At 39.2% G+C, this 17,684-nt stretch overlaps 1 protein-coding gene across 4 annotated transcripts; it reads right to left on the bottom strand.

The window, feature by feature from the left end:
• Positions 1 to 336: 336 nt before the first annotated feature.
• Positions 337 to 9,383, bottom strand: LOC113697074 (E3 ubiquitin-protein ligase UPL4). 4 transcript variants are annotated; one of them, XM_027216524.2, is made up of 18 exons: positions 9,035 to 9,379; positions 7,651 to 8,299; positions 7,370 to 7,480; positions 7,143 to 7,259; positions 6,896 to 7,054; positions 6,642 to 6,803; positions 5,892 to 6,044; positions 5,650 to 5,771; positions 4,428 to 5,541; positions 4,220 to 4,306; positions 2,403 to 3,629; positions 2,074 to 2,301; positions 1,880 to 1,984; positions 1,436 to 1,516; positions 1,251 to 1,319; positions 1,036 to 1,164; positions 862 to 945; positions 337 to 758 (listed from the first exon to the last, which is right to left on the bottom strand). In XM_027216524.2, exons 2-18 carry the CDS (start codon positions 8,260 to 8,262, stop codon positions 693 to 695), a joined length of 4,626 nt encoding a protein of 1,541 aa, XP_027072325.2. In that variant the 5' UTR covers positions 8,263 to 8,299; positions 9,035 to 9,379; the 3' UTR covers positions 337 to 692. The 4 variants fall into 4 exon arrangements, with proteins under 4 accessions (XP_027072325.2, XP_071910483.1, XP_071910484.1 ...); XM_072054382.1 differs by lacking the exon at positions 862 to 945 and having other exon boundaries at positions 9,035 to 9,381; XM_072054383.1 differs by lacking the exon at positions 1,436 to 1,516 and having other exon boundaries at positions 9,044 to 9,381.
• Positions 9,384 to 17,684: the final 8,301 nt, after the last annotated feature.

The following is a 17,684-nucleotide window of genomic DNA, read 5'->3' as shown; positions in this document are numbered from 1 at the left end:
CACCCTGCCTGTCTCGCAATTGTCAATGAAAAGAAGGATGCTAGGTAGAACTTTCTGTGCCATTAGCCCCTGATTGACTTTTCAGAAAGTTCTAACACCTGTTATCCTTATACGATATTTGGGAGCACTAAATGCAGACCCTTGGGTAGCAGTACCAGCTTTCTTCATCCTCCATAACTACCATGACTATTTCGATCATCTACTGCTCAGTAGGGCGATAATTTTGTGGAGGGGTATATTAAAATCTCTGGAGACACAAAGCTACACACGCTCCATCACAAGCATCACAATCATCAGAGGTGTCGATACTTGAAAACTGATACTACACCGTAGAGCTAATAATCAATAATGTTCAAATATTTTCGGGATGAATTAAAATTCAAAGGTATCTGATATTTAAGCACACCTCAGTGCTATACATGGATAATTACAGAGGATATGAACACTAACCTACTCTAATTCCTTAAAAACCACACCGCTTCCCTGTATAATTTACAGCTCGAACTAAACAATCAGAATCAACTCGCTAGCGTATTATCGCGTGAAGCTGGAGCTTCCCCTTGAGCCCATCCCAATAAGCTCCCCCAACCACACACTGTCTAATACCTACCAAGTCACCTTATGTACACCTGCGCCACGTATGTGAGAATATTCACATCTGCTACCTACCTTGTCTGCCTGCCCATAAGAGGCTATGAGAGGTGGAAAGAGCCTTGTCCTTCTGTTGTGGCATACAGAAGCTTCTCTTTCATCCGTTCCTGCAAAATACCGAGACGAGAGTATATTTAGATAGTTTAGCAGCAAGTAATTTGACACAGAAGAACCAAAAAAGGATAGAGCGACAAAAGTAAGGTCAAGGACTTTTGATGAGTAAGGTGGCAGCTTCAGGTAATTTGCACAGGTCATCACGCTTGGCAAGTCAGTGTCAACCCATTTGCTACAATGCTGTCAGGAGAAAAATAGAAATGCAATAACTTCAGCTGTTCAGAAGCTGAAAACAGAAAATGCGATGTAAAGAATAATTTTTCTACAGACCTTGCGGACAATAGTCAATTTTGGGTTGAGAGATGCCAGCCCCCCAGAAGGGAGCCGAGGTGCTCCTGTCACAAACCTCAAGAATGATCTCTGCTGCTCATAGTTGAACTCTTGTATAATTTGCAGAAACTGTGAAGTTGAGAACGAGTAATTTACACATACAGAACGAAATAAAACAACTTAAAACAATGGATGATGGGGGAAATGCTACTGACATTCAGGATAGGAGGACTACTAGCAGTATACCCATGATCAAATTTGATGTGGTCCACAAGCGCATTTGACTGTACTTCAACCAAAAAAAGACAAAATTCAAGAAAGTAGAGTTTAGTGGTAATGCAAGACAGTGAACTTTAAAAGCGTTACTAATAAAAATAAAAATAAAAACTAAAGCACATACATCCCAAAGCTCACGCTCCCCACATAATAAGCGCTCTAATTCACCTTCAGTGAACACCTGAAGGTGTCTGATGGGGAAAACCTGAATAATAAAAAAATAATAACAGTAACATCTCTAATTGGAAATAAAGGTCAGACATGAAAAAAATTATTAGCGCCGAACTTAGAACACTAATGACATCATTTTTCCAACCAAAATAAGCGAACTGGTTTGCTATAATATGTTATCAAGCTTGATCAATGGCCAATTAACCAGCAATAGGCAAAAAAGGAGTACAAGAAAAATGTGCAAGACAAGGAGTACCAAGAAAAATGTGCAAGGTCACAAACTAGTACTCCAATTGTAACCTGCCATTTGTGACACAAAAAGTACTTGTTTGTTTTTCCTTCTTGATACCTAGGGAAGTACAATTCATGAGCATATTGATCCAAAAAAGGTATTTACCTGATCAAAACCTGACTTAAAAGCTTCTACTTGTCTGGAAATCCCTGTTCTTATGGTAGCATCGACAACAAACGATATGTACTCCTGTAGGTTTGACATCTTCACCTGAGATAAGTGGACAACTCAAATATGAAATCTATCAGTTAAAAACCACTTTCAGAAACTCAACCAACCACACATTCTTGCAAACTAACCATTTTTGAGTCAGAAACAGACTCAGGCACATAATCTGGATACCCCGGAAGGCTAAAGTCAAGGCAAAGATCCTCAATTCTTGTGCCGTGGAAGAAGTCCAAATCCATAGATGATTTTCCCGGACTAATAGATTCTAAATACCTCTTTCTCTCAATAAGAGCCTGAAATTCCAAAAGAACTCTACCAAGTTCAACATCAAAGGACTGGATGTCATAAACCGTGAGTTCCTGTTTTAAACAGTGAAAGGTTAAACTTAATACAAGAAACTTTCTATAATTAAGTAAAGAAAACAAGCCACTAGACAACCATCAAAATAGTAGGAAGATACCTTCCCAAGGATGAGTTTATAGAAGGCCTTGGAAAAAGGAAGATCCAAAACTCTTCCATCTTGAAGAGCCTTACCCACTATTTGCCCCAAAAGGACAAACTTTTTGGTCACTTCAGAAAACTGTATGCCATTAGATATGTCCACCCCAGGTAACCAAGGACGAGGAAAAAGTCCCAATGGAGACACCAAAATCTTAGAATTATCAGCCTCCGAGCCATTGATGCAACTACTTGCTGCGTGATCTTCCCTCCACAAGCACAGGCCACCCTTCTGAAACTCATAACTGACCAACGTGTAGAACTCTAGTGTTGGACCAAGACCAGTTCCAACTTCATCATTGTATTCCACCTCCAGGACTACCCTTTGATGTGCATGGAGATTCATCATCTGGGCAGCAGAGTCGAGAATTCTGTTTCGGTGAACCAAAAACTTTTTACGAGGATAGCTGCCACTATTTTGCCTCATGCCATTGATGCCACCTACATCGTCATTATATGATACATGGTGTCTAACAGCAGGCTGGCCAAATGCAGCTAGACGAAAATATTTGCATCTTGCCTCAAATCCAAATAAAAAAGGACACGAAGCCATTAACTGGGAACACCACGATGGCATGCCCCCAACAGACACTGCTAAAGGATCACGCATCTGCTGTTCTAATTTTTCTGTGAGCTTACTATTCACAAACTCACTCTGGGAAACACCAAAAGCTTCAACCTTCCAGTCATACAAATTATCTATTTGGCATTTCAAAAAACTATTCATTCTATCGCGAGACATCACATGATATCTTAACCTGTTCATGCCTTCCAAACTCTTGAGCAGACATATCATATCATAAGTTGGACTAAACTTATTGAGATCAGCAAAATCCGAATAAAAGATGTCAGAGAAAAAAGAAACGCACTGGCAGCTTCGTGTAGCTTTGTCTGATGAAGAAAAATCATGACCCTGAAAACTAGACTGTTCAGCTAAGTTATTCTTAGGATTGACAGCTTTTCTGTAAGAAATTTTGTACACTTGACTCCACAATTTACTACTCAAAGAACTATCAATTTCTTCTTTCAATTGTTGCTGGATGATGGCTTGATAGAGTGTCAAGCGATGGTCCAACTGCTGCCCTTCTAAGTTAAAAAACAATTTTGGTGAAGAATCTTCATTTTTGCTGCATCCATGACTGTCTGTACTTTTGTTAACAGATCCTTCTTGCTCTTGCTCCACAGTCTCCTTTAGCATCAGACGAGAAAGCAAAATGAGTATACATCTTAACAGGAAGGGGCAAATTCAACGAAATCCAATGTGCAAAGCCGCTAGGAGGACATCAGAATACAACTCAATAATCAAGCAGAGAAATTTCTAAGACAACGAAGTAAATATGCAAGCTTTGTCAAGTGGAACCCAGTGAAGGACCTTCAGATAAATTTCAAATCAATCAATGTTAAAATTTTGTTCTCTTTAATGTGTTGTGGGGAATACCACATGCTAAAAGTTCATGCATTTATCAGAGGAAAAAAAAAGCTCCACCTGCAGAGATAATTGTTTATACAGGTGCCATGAGAAATCAAGCATTTCTCAGTAAAATTAGAGGTTCCCAAATAAACCAATCTCACTGCAGTCCACATGTTGCCCATAGAAAATGATGTTGACTAAAAAGATGCACTTACAAAATAACTTAAAATGCATCTCGACTAGATGGTTAGAGCACTTCAAGTCTTTACTTAAGGATAATAGAAGGATTCTTATCTCAATTGGCTCATACAATTTAACATTCAAATTAAAAAAACTGTAAAAAAGTTATTGACAGCAAATAAACTCACATTATCCAAGTCTTTCAAATCCGCTGAATTCACAAGATTATCACCAACACTGGCTATTTCTCCCGTGCCAGAGAAAGATCTCTCTTCCTGTCAGAATTCAAAATGATGAGTTAGGACTAGCATGTGAATATGTGAGCAAAAACATTCACAAAGGAGGAGATGAAAATAAAGCTAACACTCAGTTTAAAATGATTATAAACAAGAGTACCTGCATTTCATTTGCATGACTTAACATGCTATTTGATTCCACACTATCGAGACTTCTGCTTCGAAAAGACGAACTCTCCTCCAAGGTGGCTGATTTTGCTTGCTCACTTTTGTTTACACTCACCTTTGACCACATGTATCCATCGATTGCTGTCAAGGTTGAGAAGGGGTCGACATTTACAACATCCTTTAAATAATCTCCCAGAAATACATCTTCCTCTCCCTTCACAAACTGAACTTTCAGACAAGGATATGAAGTGCCCCGTCCATGTGGAACAGTGGCATAGGAACTTCTAACCCTGGATGAGTGGCTCAAGATGACAGGAAATGTTTCCAAGGAAGCCAGCGAGCTCTGTAATCTACGGACCAAAGCAGGAAGAGGAAAGTCCGCAATATGTGGGTCTCGAAAAGACAAAAGTAGATTTCCTAACAACTCAAATCTTTTCTCTACAATGCACAGCTGACAGCATGCCCCATCAACACCAGCCTTCCTTTCCATATATTGCCCGTTAGATAGGTAATTAAGCAATGACTTTGCAATTCCACTCTCAACAAACTCAAAAGTGGAAATGGGATCTTTTCCAGCAAGAACTGACATAATCTCCAACAATATACAATAGAACTCTTCTTCATGTTGTTCAGAAATTGTGTCATTCATGTGTGTGTTCACCAGATCAGCCAATACAGAAGATAAAGTTTTAAGCTTCTGCAAAATATCTGTCAGTCCTTTCTCAGGGTTAATGGCCTCTGTTGCAAAATAACTGGTCTTTATATGCTCTGCGAGATTCCTAATGGAATCCTTGTCAAGCTTGCAAGTTAAAGTCCTCGAAATCGTTGGACACTGACCAGTATCAAAAGCAAAACATAGGCATCTAGCATCCCTTGAAGCTGATTTTTGGCTTGCATCGTCAGAGTACTCCATGGCGCTTAATGTAGAAAACATAAACTGCGACGACCTTTTTGGGGATAAAAGCGAATCAACAGCAAAGCAGACACCTTCCTTTATAAAAGAATCCAATAAACCATCAGGCAGCTTTTGCAGAAGTGTCTCAACAACTTGAAGTGCTAACAGAAGCACGTGATGATCCTTCCTGGTAAACACTCCTGCCAAGAAACTGAGACAAAACCACAACAATATTGTCAGGGTGGCCGATAGATGAATTGTGGACATTAAGTAAAATACCAAAAAAAAAAAAAACAAAGGATAAAGTTCCTTTTTTAACCTTGAGATGTTGGTGCTTTGAAGGAAGTCTAGAAGCATGTCAGATTTGCTGAAATAAACTAACTTGTTGATAACGGATAAACATCCATAACAAACGTATAAATTCACACCAGAATTAACCACCTGCTTGAGCATGAAGAAAACTAGTAAATGACCCCAGAGATCAGGTAAATGAAGAAAACTAGAGGACACAAGGAAGTAGAAAACAGTCAAATAAATTAAAAAAAAAAAAAAAAAACCTACCGTGATCAGAACAGGAAGTAAATCCAACCCAAACCTTTGCATGAGATCAGGTCGACTAGTCAAGAATGCTTCCTTGTCTGAAGCTAGTGGATTATCCTGCTCTCTGGTGGTGGCAGGAAGAAGCTCATTCAGCAACTTCAAAACTTCATGCACCTAAGAGTAAGTTGGTAACAATACATTTATTTTTTTTAACAAAACACAATACATTTGATTCTACTTGCATGGTAAAAGTCAAGACATCCAGGAAAAAGACCATATTCATATAAAGTTCAAATAGCTATATTCCCATCACATAAGACAAGTCCAAAATAATGACATATCCTCCAAGTCGCAAATTCGACAATGGACTCAGATGGCACATGTTCATAGCATGAAGACTTTTGATATCACAATAGTGCAACCAGAAAAAGATATTTTACCAATTACAGACATGATGTCCATACAAATTGAATGCTTCAAGAAAAATGTCTTATCAAAGATATATATCCACAGAGTTTTATGCAGCTTAGTCAGCAGCTACAGAAAAGGGCCTATCAAACTCAATCAGTGGAAGAAAAGGGCCAAGTAGCAGGCTAATGTCATCCTACGACATTAGGCTAAATAGTTCCATTCAAAATACTACTACATGTCTGACAAACAGGAAATGAAGGATAAATAGACATACTTCCATACCATGGATAAAGAAATTGAAAAGGATGTATCCACTTCTTTTAGATGAAGTTCAACGCTAGTAAGACTTTGAATGTTTACCTGATTGCATTGCCCATCAACCATTGCATTAAAAGGCATGCCATGTGCGAGGTCATATCTAGACACTATATCCTGCAATATGCTGCTTACATTAATCTCAAAAAGAGTCCTGACAGCAACAATAGAACCAGATGCCAGTCTGGCAAGCAATCCTATCAAACCCTGCAGGTCAATAAGTAAAAGATAGACTTGGCAAGATTACACAAATGAAGAACAATTCAAAGAAGAAATAATGCTTAAGACTTTAAACTTACAAGATATATCGGGGGGGACAATGAAGTTCGACTATTCAAGTTTATGAGATCCGTGGCTTGTTGAACCAGCCCATGTTTACAAAGTTCATCCAGCATATCAGAGCTGTGGCATACTCTTTCCGTTATTTTAATCAAGCAAGTAGAAACACTCTCAACAAGCTGAAAAATCATATGACAGTGTAAAGTTTCTGAGAAGAAAAAAGTTATATATATGATCTTAAAAACACCAGTGAGCTTAATACAGTACCTGCCGATCCTCGTATTGAAGAAGTTTGCACAATATCGGAACTGCATCCATGAATGGTGAAGGGCATTCAGAGGGAAGCTTCTTACATATATTTACCACAGTGGACAGTGCAACCCTCTGATGGCAACCACCCAAAAAAAGACAAAGTTGGTTATTAAAACTATGATCAACAGTGCAAAAATCTCTTAGATCATAACAAACCAACCATATTTTATCGACAACATTACCTGCACAATTGTTGAGAAGAAATCAATATAGTTTAAAACAGCCATAATTGCACCAGATTGCAAGCAAGCAAGTGGCTGCTCACGTGAAATTTTCTCCAATGCTTGCAAACACTATATATTGGGGTGTTGGGGGGGGGGGGGGGGAGAGAAAGAGAGAGAGAACCAGAATCATATATCCACAAGAAAAATCATATGAGAAGCTCATGACAGTTACATAGAGCAGATGTCCAGTAAATTTTAATTGCAGTAGGAAACATAAAGATGCAAAGGTTTCAGCATACTTGTTCAGCTACATCTAAGTATTCGATGGCCAGCAATCTTTGACATAGAGCAGGAACCGCATCATGTCTAACCAGATAAGCTGAAGAGCGTGGATGAACATCACAAAAATAAGTTATAGCCCTAATGGCCAAAAGCATTATGTTGGGATTGCTCTCGTGCCTGGCCAATTTTACGAGGACTGGAGAGAATGAATCTGCCATTAGACCAGATAATGAATTATCGGTACAAAAAGACAACAATTCACAGAGTTCGGTAAGGGCAGCTAACTGCCCTGATTCGTCATGGTCTTCATTTAAACTGGACAAGACTCTGTTGAACTTGGTTTGATCACCAGAAGATCCTCGCCTATAGTAATCGCGGTAGTTATTGTCCGAATCACAAGAGCCATATGCAGAGTCCCTCTCCCCTTCACCATCTGATCGTGCTGACCCTGAAGTTGCTGATGATGAATCCATATCAGCATCATGTGTTTCATGAGTCGAATTTGTTGGTGTTTGAATTGATGAATTTGAGGTACTTGGTCGGAACTCCGACAAAGTACAGGCTCGCTTATCTGCCGGCAACTCATCAGCTGTTTCAGCTCTTTTATGACCACGATTTCCCATTTGCATTTGCAAATAATACTAATAGTTTAGTCTACGTCGTTCCCTGCAGATATCCAAAATAATATCCATCAAGCCAAGCTCCTGTCTAACAGACAAAATCAGAATGCAAGAATTACCCGTACAACTCCTCAAATGTTTAAAAACGTCAATAATTATATCACAGCCATCGAGAAATGCAACATAAGAAGCCAAAAAGCACGCTAAATTTTTAATCCAAAGAAAGTGTCAAAGGCATCCGTCTGCACCATAGAGGTATAAAGAAATATACTAAGAAAGAATGGAACAAATGAAGCAAAACAGAGTCAAGTAGAAGTTGCAGAGAGGATAATTACATTAATAATGAAAAACAGACAATTAATGAAGCGGGCCTGGAAAAAGACGACGTATCATCGACTTCACAAACAAGTACCAAGCTTGAATTATTCTGATCAAAGCAAAATAAGAACTGAAATTTGCTGTCAAACAACAAATTCCCCGATTACATGCTCATAGTAATGGTACCAACAATTTGAAGTACTGACCGAAACTACATGTTTCAACGAAGAGGAATGTACAGCGCCGTTTAGGGTCGGGGGTACCAAATATTGATCGTGCCTCATTGAATGATCCTAGACAAATTATTATGAACATAAGATTCTACCTAGGGCTTTTTCCAGTTCAGTCATCCTTCTCTCTTTTTTCTTTTTTGGTTTTTCTATTATTTCCCTGCGTTAAATACAACGAGATTACTAGTATAAAGATGATTTTAAAAAATACGAGAATTATTTGCAGAGCGTACCGAACGTACAGTGGAAGAGTTGATGACGATGATGAAGAAGATGATGAAAACAGAGCACAATGGCCTCTTCTTCTGATGATGATTGTTAAAAAGAGCAATAAAGTAAGCATATAGTAGTATAAGGTTAAACTATCTATATATATATGTATGAGGCTCGGGACCCTACTTTAGAATTGTAGGCTGCTAGTACTCCATTTTTTTACTGCGCTCTCCGACGGTCCGACCCCGTTGCTTAAGTCGGTGGTGTGTTCATGGGAAGAAAACCCGGGTGTGACTTGGGATCATCAAAGCTTATGCACCCCTGGCCCTCCATGATCAATCCCTCTAGAGAGGTGGGGTCAGGAAGTGAGAATTCACGAGTGATATGTGTACGGCCCAGATAGAGTTTGGACCGACTTGTTGCTGGGGACTATTTGTTTTGGGGGGGGGGGATGCATAATCAATCTACCAATCAATTAAATGGAATTAATTAAAATCGGAATTTTTTTCAATCACACTTGTCCGACTGAAATCGAATTTCTATTAACATTCATCAAATTAAATTGAGAGCGAAATTAAATTTCGACAGTTTTTTTTTTTTTTTTTTTTTTTTCCAAACGATAAGAATTTCATTCATCATGAAACAAAGATTACAAAGTTGGAGCACTTGCTCCTACATCATTTCTAGCTAAACTAGTCAGCCAGTCAGGAAAAAATTCCTGCCACTCAAAGTCGTTTCTCAGGTTTATGGCAAATTTTGCCAAGTGATGAGCTACAAAGTTACCTTCTCTTTTGATAAAAGAGAAGGAACATTCTGTGAAAACTTGTCTAAGCTTCAAGATATCAAAAAGAATGACTCCAATATGTGGATCCTCTGCCTTTCTCGAATTAACTTTGTCAATTATACCTTTGCAATCAGATTGTATCAGGACCTTTCTCCAACCCTTTTGCTTTGCAATGTTCAAAGCCTGCCTGATAGCCAGAGCTTCATCCACAACCGGTTCCCCCAGTTTGTCCTCACTATCTGCCCATGCCCCAATCAAACCTCCATCATCCTTTCTGGCCACTATCCCCCTCCCCACTCTCTGTTTTTGTATGTTCAAACTGGCATCAGTATTCATAATTATATAGCCTTTAGGTGGTAATGACCACCTACCACCTTTCATAACTTTGTTCCCCCCCACTTTCCTGTTAGAATCATCCCCACTCCCTACGCTCTTAAACTCTACCCATTCCAGCATTGCCTTATGCACAGTCACTCCAGGACACCTTCCCTCTCTGTTAAACTGGATACTATTCCTGGACTTCCACACCTGCCAAAGAATATTTATAGTAAGAACTATGTGATCCCTCCCCTCAATCCTCTCTTTGGCTTCCATGAGGCTATTCCACCAAAGCCAAAAATTGTGTCTAAAGTCCAACAGTCCATCCTAGCTGACAGGTGCTGCTTTCCAAATCAATTCTGCATGTCTGCAAAAAAATAACATATGTTCCAGAGTTTCTGTATTCTCTCCACAGCAAACACATCTGCCATCTCCTTTTCCAGTTCTTCTCTTCAGCACCTCATTGACTGGCAGTATCCCCTTTAAACATTTCCATATAAAATGTTTAAGTTTATGTTTGGTGTTTAAACTCCATAAGAATTTCCAGGCTTCAGAATTTCCTTCATTTCTACTGTGATTCCCTTCCCTATTCTTTGTCTGTTCCTTCCTGTTATTCAACTCCTTAGCCATTACATAGCCAGTTTTAACTGTGTATTGCCCAGAGGTGGACCTTGGCCAAACCAGTCTATCCTTGCTTCCATACGTACTCAGTGGAATGCTCCTTATCCTAGCACAATCATCCTCACTAAATAATGTCTGCATCAAATCCTTTCTCCATCTGCCATTACTTATCAATTCCTGCACCTTTGAAATCTGGCATCCTTCTGGTTTCCTGGATTGTACCAGTCCATTACCATTATTCGTAATCCATTTGTCCTTCCAGATGTTAATCGTGCTTCCATCACCAACTCTCTTCCTAACTCCTTCTTCTAATAGGTCCCTAGAACTAAGGATACTTTTCCACATCCAGGAATCACCACCTCTCTCATTTGTCTGCCAAATAGAGGTTCCTTTAAAATATCTACCCCTGATAATCCTGCTAACTAGAAGACTTGGATTCGTCAACACTCTCCAAAGCTGCTTAGCTAGCATAGCCTTGTTAAAGCACTGAAGGTCCCTAAACCCCAAGCCCCCTTTCCCTTTCACTTCAGACAACTTATCCCAGCCAATCCAGTGAATTTTCATTGCCTCCTCACTATCCCCCCACCAGAACTTTGCCATCTGTCTACATATATCCTTACATAAAGTTTTGGGCAATTTGCAGCAGCTCATTGCATAGGTAGGGAGTGCCAAAATAACAGACTTCAACATGATTTCTTTCCCCGCCTGACTCAGAACCTTTTCCTTCCATCCTCCCAACCTGTTCACCACTTTTTCCTTAATATAACTAAACACCTGTCTCTTAGATCTTCCTATGACCATCGGGAGACCCAAATATCTGCTTTGTTTTACTAATTTCATCCCTCCTATCCTCATCTGTATTCTTACCAAAAAAGACAGAAGACTTCTCCATATTCACAATTTGTCCAGAAGCTTCCCCATATTGTTTAAGTATCTGCATTACCTCTCCAGCCTCTTCCTTGTTAGCTCTACAGAAAATGAGCGTGTCATCTGCAAAAAATAGGTGAGATAAAGCAGGACATGAATGTGCTACCTTTAGCCCAGTTAACCTGTTCCCCTGCATTGATTTTGTCAACAGGTTAGAAAATCCTTCAGTAACCAGAAGAAAGAGGTAAGGAGATAAGGGATCTCCTTGCCTAAGTCCCCTGGAAGGTTTAACAAAGCCTCTCCTCTCACCATTAATATTAAACGAATAAGCTACAGAAGACATGCACATTAAGATCCATTTTATCCAAGTTTGGCAAAACCCCATCTTATCTATCATATTCACCACAAATTGCCATTCCACTCTATCGTAAGCCTTGGACATATCCAGCTTTAGAGCCATAAAAGCATTGGGAACCCTCCTCATATTATTCAAACAATGAATCGACTCATGTGCAACTATGATGTTATCAATGATCTGTCTGCCAGGAATAAAGGCAGATTGGTTCATACTAATACAAGATTTTAACAGAGGTTTTAGCCTATTAACTAGAATTTTCGAAATGATCCTATAAACCACATTACAAAGGCTGATAGGTCTGAATTGGGATACATAGACAGGGTGGTCATTTTTAGGAATGAGAGTTATCATGGTATCATTAATAGCACTTAAAAGATTTCCTGAGTGAAAGAAACTAGAAATGGCCTTTAGAAGATCATCTTTTATGATATGCCAAAATTGTTGAAAAAATATAGGAGTCATACCATCTGGTCCAGGTGCTTTATGAGGTTGTAATGAAAACACAGCTTTTCTGATCTCCACTTCAGACACAGGCCTCACGAGCTTTGCATTCATCTGCCCTGTAATCACTTGAGGTATTCCATCCAAAACTGAATCAAAGTTCTGAGGATTAGAAGAAGTGAAAAGATCCTTAAAATACCCCTCAATCTCACCCTCCACCTCCTCCATAGATTTACACCAGCTTCCATCACTCTTTTGCAAATCTGATATAGTATTCCTTCTCCTTCTTCCCTCAACAATGGCATGAAAATACTTTGTATTTTTATCGCCTTCTTTTAACCAGCTATTTCTAGCTTTTTGAGCCCAGAACACTTCCTCTCTTCTGTATGCATCAGCCAAATCCTTTCTCAATGCAGCTCTCCTTTCACTCTTATTTGCTACATTACTCCTTTGCAGATCCCCCAGCTCCTGTTTAACCCTTTGGATTTGCCTCTTAGCATTTTGATTTTTCTGTCTATTCCAATCCAACAACGCTATTCTGCACTCCTTTATCTTATGCTGAAGTTTATAAAATCGTGAACCAGTTTGCTCTCTACTCCAAGCCTTACTGATAATGTCCCCCACATCTGGACTTTTGAGCCAGTTTCTGTCAAAGTAAAATCTTTTCTTCCATTTTTTACCTCTCGGTTCAGAATCCAGCAACAGCATGCAATGGTCAGATGCTTCATTCTGTATGTGCAAACATTTCGCCTTTTTATATTCTTTCCTCCATCCTCTACTACCCAGGATTCTATCTAGTCTCTCTTTAATCTCCCCTTCCTTCTCCCAGTTATTACACCAGGTCCAAGGAACCCCCTCAAATCCTAAATCTATCAGCTCATTACCTCTAATAAACTCCCTAAACTTCCTGAAGCTACTCTCAAGTCTCCTAACACCCCCCCACTTCTCATTATTATTTACCAAATCATTCATATCCCCAGCCAACACCCAGTTCCTACCCCATAACACCTTTCTTTCTGAGATGATTTTCCATTGTTTTTCTCGTACTGCCTCATTACTACTGGCATAAACACATATGAGCCACCACTGAGCCTTCCCACTTGTCCCATTAATCTGCAATTCTATAGTAAAATCAGTAAATAAAACTTTCCCTACAGCAAGCTCTTTCTTCCACATAACTGTCAAACCTCCAGATTTACCTATTGGATCCACCACAAAAAGCTTATCATACTTCAGTTTCATCATTACTTTGTTCATAAAACATTTCCTATTCTTAGTTTCTGACAGAAACACCACTTCTGGGGAGTGGAGATTTATAATCTCCTTGAGTTGGGGAACTGTCAAGGGGCTCCCAGCACCTCGACAGTTCCACACCAGAGCCTTCATAAAGACTTTGGAGCCCCATTAAGGTTGGGCTCCACCACCGTCAGCATTGTGATATCCTCAGATTCCATTGCCATAAGTTTACCCCTTTTCTGACCACTCTCCAACATCCCCACATTTTCCTTCCCCATACCTCCTTGCTTCCTCTTAGTAATCCTTTCTTGGAGCTCTCCTCCAGTATTCTGCTCACTGAGAGGCTTCCTTTTTCCCATCTCTTGAACCAACCTTTTCCAACCTCTACTCCCCTTGTATCTACCTGTGAGCTGTTGTCTCTCATTCTTACTGATCTTGCGACCTTCAGCTTCAACCTTAACCTCTGTCAGTTCACTACCTTTACTATTTCCTCCCATACTGCCATCAATCCACATCAAAACCCAAACCTCTAAGCCCACCTCCCCCTCAACAGCAATATCCTGCACCACTCCCTCAAGGCTCTCCCCCTTAGAAACTTCCCTTGGTAACCCATTTTCACCCCAAGAAGTCTTGTTCTGTAGTTCATCACACTCTCCCCCCACTCCCTCACCCCCAGACAAAGTTTGTATTACAATTTCTCCCCTCACGCACCTATCCAGCACCCTAGGCCCTTTGACAGTATCATCCCTACCACTAGATATATCCTCCTTGAACTCCTTATTCCCTCCATCAGATTGCCAAGTCAGCAGTAATTGCCTACTACCTTCCCTGTTTTCCTTCCCTTTACCCTGTTTCTCTCTATTATTCGAATCAGAGAAACTAGAGCTATTAAATCTCTTCCCAGGACTTCTGGAGAAGCTAGCTCGCAGCCACGCACCATATTGTGATTCCTTATTAATATTCACACATTTGTCCTTACAGCCTTTCTCACTATGGCCCATAATTCCACAACAATAACAGAAATCCGAACATTTTTCATACCTGAACTCAACCCACACAGCCCTCCCCCCCAGTCTTACTGTAGTACCCCTAAGAATAGGCAGATTGAGATTCATTTCCACCAGAACTTTAAGATGCTTTCCCTCTTTCCCCCCTCCAGACGGAACTATAACCTCACTCACATCGTTAAAAACTCCACCTATTTTCTTTCCAATCTCCTTAGTTACCCAATGAATCGGCAAATTCCACATTTGAACCCAGATCCATGTCTTCGAGAAAGCCGCAGAATCCAGCTCAATCCCTTCCCTCCAAGGGAGGAGAACCAGAGGAAGATTATCGAAGATCCAAGGTCTCCCATTAAGAATTCTAGTCATATCATGCTTGGAACTAAAAACAAATTGGAACAAGTTGACCCCAATCTCAATGACCTTCAGGTTTCTGGCGAACGGCCACATGTTACTGGTGAAGCTTTTAATTCCAGCAATATTAGCATTTTTCTCTCCCACCACCTTACCAATAATGCTCATCTTACATTCCTCTATTCCTTGAAACTCCTCCCCCCCATCCAGTTGGACTCCCTCAGCTTCCTTATCAGTTAAAACAAACTTCCTCAACACTTCTTCTAATTCCTCAGTCATTTGATCACTCTTTCAGGAAATCACCGCAAATATAGGCAGAAGAGCAGCTCACAGCCTGGATCCGAAGCTAAATCAGAAGAAACCTGTTCAAAAAAGACAAGACCAGCGAAGCTACCAAACAAGATAAGCAACCTGAAAAGGCAACAACACCACCAGCTACTGGAACTATACGGGAAAACAAAACAGAAACTAACAGAGAAGCAAACAGATACCGAGTGAACCAGACCTAAGTCAAAGAAGCTAGAAAAATTAAATGCAAAAAACTCAGCTACCTAGACCGGAACAAGTGGCTGAAGACGAAACGAGAGGAAAACAAATCCTGAAACATCATAGCTGCAGCTAAGAGTCATCATTATTTGCAGAAAGCGAGGTAGATCTCCGTTTTGCTGAAAAAGATAAAGGTATTGGGAAATGGTGAAGAAACGGTAGATTTGATTTTTTTAGAAAGTTGTTAGAAAGTGTAGAAAGTGTAAGGCTCCCACTAGGGGGATTTCGCTCTCTACCCAGAGAGAGAAAAAACTCTCATAGAGAGAGACCGGAGTTAATTTCGACAGTTTCTAATCATCACTTTTTTCGTCTATCATGCAGATATCGATTTTGATTAATTGAAAAAACAAAATTGATACATATGATTAATCGTTGTCGGTCCGATTTTTTATGGATTCAGTCCAAAATTAAAATAAATTAAACGAACTTATGCTCACCCCATACCAGCAGTTTGCTACTATCAATAATATATGACACTTTTGCTGCGGTTAGGGTTTTCTCGTATTGTTTTGTGATGCGTGATCATCTATCGGCTGATGCATGGACTCCATGGACGCGATTGAGAAAATCACGCCATCTTCCTGTGAGATTGCTTTCGGATGAAGGAACGTAATACACAAAACTAGCAAGAAGTAACGAAAATTGAGGTAATTATTATTAAAAAGAACAAAGGGTGGTAATGGGCCTAATGGCTCAAAAGCCTGGTAACTTCCTGACATATCGATAGGCCTATAATCGCTGGACAGATGGAAAGTCTTCTTCTTTTGTTAATTGTTTTTTGTAAGTTTTGAGGCCTATCTTAAATCAAAAGATAAAATTATAAAATTTTAAATATGAAATGGTGGAACATAAATATTAGTGACGTTGATGTCTGGTAGTTAGTCCTAATGTGCTTCAAACTTTTTTCAACAAACTACTATTCAGTCCTGTTCTTTTTATTGTCCTCTCATTTTATTACGTGATGCCATAATAAAGTTATTGAAGAAATTGGCTTATAGAAAGGTACTTCAAAAATGCATTTATTATGCAAACAAAATAATATTTAAAAAAGGAAGGCTAAATCACACTATAGTTTTTTTTTTTAAAAAATAATGATTATGTAAGATAAAAAAAGTAATTGAGAGTAATGCAAGATTTAAATGAAATTAGTTGGAAATAATTCGTTTTATGTTTTTATGGAATCTTTCCATTTTTAGTGATTTTATTGGATTGACAAGAATATCAAGGGTAAGAAACAAATAGTATTAAAGAATGTGAATTAGTTAAAATAACTAGTATTCGTGGCACATCAAGTTTAAAACACTAAGCTTTAAAAATTTTTCTGTAAATAAATATTAGTGAAATTTTGTTTTACGTGATATAATTTTATTCGAGTTTGAATAAATTTTCTATTTTTTTACTAATTTAGGTTTGCTTTACTAATTTTCCCTTATTTTAAAAGCAAAGTCAAAAGGTAGAGACACTGCAAACCGAAATGTGCTCTCCTTTTTGTAGCGTAATGTTCATTATCCAATTTGCCTTCATACCTTTTTTTTTCTTAGCAGTGAAGAGGTGAAATTTATCCTTTAATTCGTAGAGTCTCGACACAAACTGCTAGATCAAAACCTCCTTAGCAATTAACCTTTATATCTTGATTTGTGTCTCTCCCTTTCTCATCTGGGTGCCTTTAAAATCTGCTTCTAGCTTAACCCTCGTTCAAATACCATGGCAAACACGGGGAACAAAGAACTGAAAGCATAATTGGCGTTTAAAAAAAATAAAAAATAAAAAATAAAACTGGCTAAAGATAATATGATGATCATAAATGACCGAAAAAATGATTCCCTTGAGACGTGGACAAAGAATATGCTTCAAGACAAGAAAGCGTTGCGGAAACCGGCAAGCGCAGCTGCGCAACACAATTTTCAATCGATTTGCTATTTTTTCCAAGTTAAAATTCCTTATAAAGCGTTCCATCAACGCAGTCCCGCGTCCGAAGACTTGCGGGTCAAAATAAACCGGTTTTGAACACTCACTAAACACACCCGCAGGCGGAGTAAGCAAACATAAGCGATCCTGAGAGGCTCTTACAAAAGAGAAACCAGAGACATCTCTTACAAAAGCCCACAAAGTTCATAGCTCTATAAATAAATAATCAGACC

Source organism: Coffea arabica, chromosome 6e (genome assembly GCF_036785885.1).
Source record: "Coffea arabica cultivar ET-39 chromosome 6e, Coffea Arabica ET-39 HiFi, whole genome shotgun sequence".
Lineage (NCBI taxonomy): Eukaryota > Viridiplantae > Streptophyta > Magnoliopsida > Gentianales > Rubiaceae > Coffea > Coffea arabica.
This window is presented reverse-complemented; position numbering and strand designations above follow the sequence as displayed.